General features: G+C 54.9%; 1 protein-coding gene across 2 annotated transcripts in view; it reads right to left on the bottom strand.

Annotated features, from left to right (window-relative positions):
• Nucleotides 1-1,802, bottom strand: part of FAM120B (family with sequence similarity 120 member B) — a 70,295-nt gene that overhangs the window by 50,538 nt on the left and 17,955 nt on the right. Inside the window, exon 3 of one of the 2 annotated variants that reach the window (XM_027770411.1) lies at nt 1,587-1,795. In XM_027770411.1, coding sequence (XP_027626212.1) covers nt 1,587-1,795 — 209 coding nt within the window. Of the gene's footprint in view, nt 1-1,586 lie in introns of both variants that reach the window. The other variant, XM_027770410.1, reaches the window with a different exon arrangement.

The raw sequence follows: 1,802 nt of genomic DNA, 5'->3' as shown, positions 1-1,802 counted from the left end.
AAGAGAGAAAACATTCCACGAGGAGGTGGGGAGGACGGCCACACTGTAATCCCTTCTTCTCTCGGGATTTTGGGTACCCTACATGCACCCAGCGTGATTTTCAATCCGCTGGGTCCAGGACTCGAACCGTGGTCAGCCATGCGCTTTAACGACCCACCACCTATTGGCCCTGGAATACGCTGTCTTAATGTCTATGCCACCTACAGGCCTGAGGTTAAAGATGTTTTCAAAGACAGGGAGGAGCCACAGAGTGATACAGAAGATAGTCGCTAAGGAGAGAAGCGGGCGGTCACTCACTCACTACACGGCTAGCAGCGGCTCCTGGGGCAGGCTGGGGGGTGGGGGACAGACTGTGGAGAGAGGAGGAGGGACGGGGAGGGGGACTGTGCGGGGAGGGGCCTGAGAAAACACTAGCAGACAGACCCTGTTCTCACAGCGGTGATGCAGGCTAGTAGCAGAGATACTGGGCACACAAGCTGTGTGACGTCCCCTGGCACACATCAGGCGGGTGAGGCTGGTGTTTCTCAGCCTGCTACTCCTGGGCTGTCACAGAAAAGACTAATGGGTGCTAACTGGAAGGGGTGGAGGGAGTTTCACAGGGCGAGGCGCACATGCCCTGTAACTAAAGCAGGGGAAGATGGGGAGACACAGGGTCGGAGGCAGGCGCAGAGGCAGTGCTGGCATGGCTGCACCAAGGCAGAGCTGAGGCCTCAGCTAGGGGTTTCGGAATGAAGCCCAGGAAGGGGTTTCTGCACACAGCATGACCTGTGGACTGGAAGGGCTATGTCTGCTCAGCAAAGCAGGAAGTGACTCTGACCAGACCAGAGGCTTGGGCAGTGGCAGACAGTGGCACTGTTCAGGACAAGATGCTAGCCAGGCAAAAGCAACAAGCCTTGGGGAGGGTGTTCGAAAAGTGGGAGGGGGACTCCTAGGTTTGTAGCCTGTGCGACAGACAGAAATGGAGCCACTCAGTGCTGGGAGCAGCGGCAGTTGTGAGGGGCACTCACGGGCTGCTGAGACTCCAGGGAAAGGCGTGTGATGTGGTCAGCACAGAGCCCCACACGGAGCGGGCGCCTGATATACAGCAGCCGCCCAGCGACATCTCCCAAGGTACACACGTTCTATCGTGTCTCCGGGTGGCAACCAGCACCTTCCAAATCAAGTTGCATGCTTCCTTTTCCAGAATGCTTTCCCTGGTTCTCCCCTGAAACCCCACATGCCAGTCTGTTCCACCTTGGTCCCAGGTGACACGAATTTCAAATGCTGAGACTCTACCCTCCCACAACTTCTAAGTGTCAGGCTGTTCATAGCAAACTCCAGCCCCATGAGTCCCAGATCCATTCCCACCTCTCCAGGGAACGTCCCCTCTTCCTCCAAACCCTTCGTCTTTTCGGCCACATTCCTGTGACAGCACCAGCACAGGCCACAATCTGGGTTGCCACGCCATGATGACACACTTCCTAATGAGACATGTCCCCATTCCATGTTCCCCAGTCACTGCAGGCAGCTGATAAATACTCCGACACACCAACGGACGTATCGACAACCAGGACAAGTACTAGATCTGGGTGGGCACATCCACGTACCTTTAAGATTTCAGGGTCTGAAACCATGGTTACTTGTTGCTTCATTTCAGGCCCCATATTCATGGGGTCTTCTTGTTTCATTTCAGGATTTGACCACATGGGTACTTCTAGATTAAATTCGGGGTCTGTTGCTATAGGTAATTTTCGCTCGATTTCGGGGTGTGTACAGATGGGAACTTCTTGCTTCAATTCAGGGTCTGTAGACATGGGCATTCC

Source organism: Tupaia chinensis, unplaced genomic scaffold (genome assembly GCF_000334495.1).
Source record: "Tupaia chinensis unplaced genomic scaffold, TupChi_1.0 Scaffold000132_1, whole genome shotgun sequence".
NCBI classification, from domain to species: Eukaryota; Metazoa; Chordata; class Mammalia; order Scandentia; family Tupaiidae; genus Tupaia; species Tupaia belangeri.
Note: the sequence above shows the minus strand (reverse complement) of the source record. Positions and strands in the feature narration are given on the sequence as shown.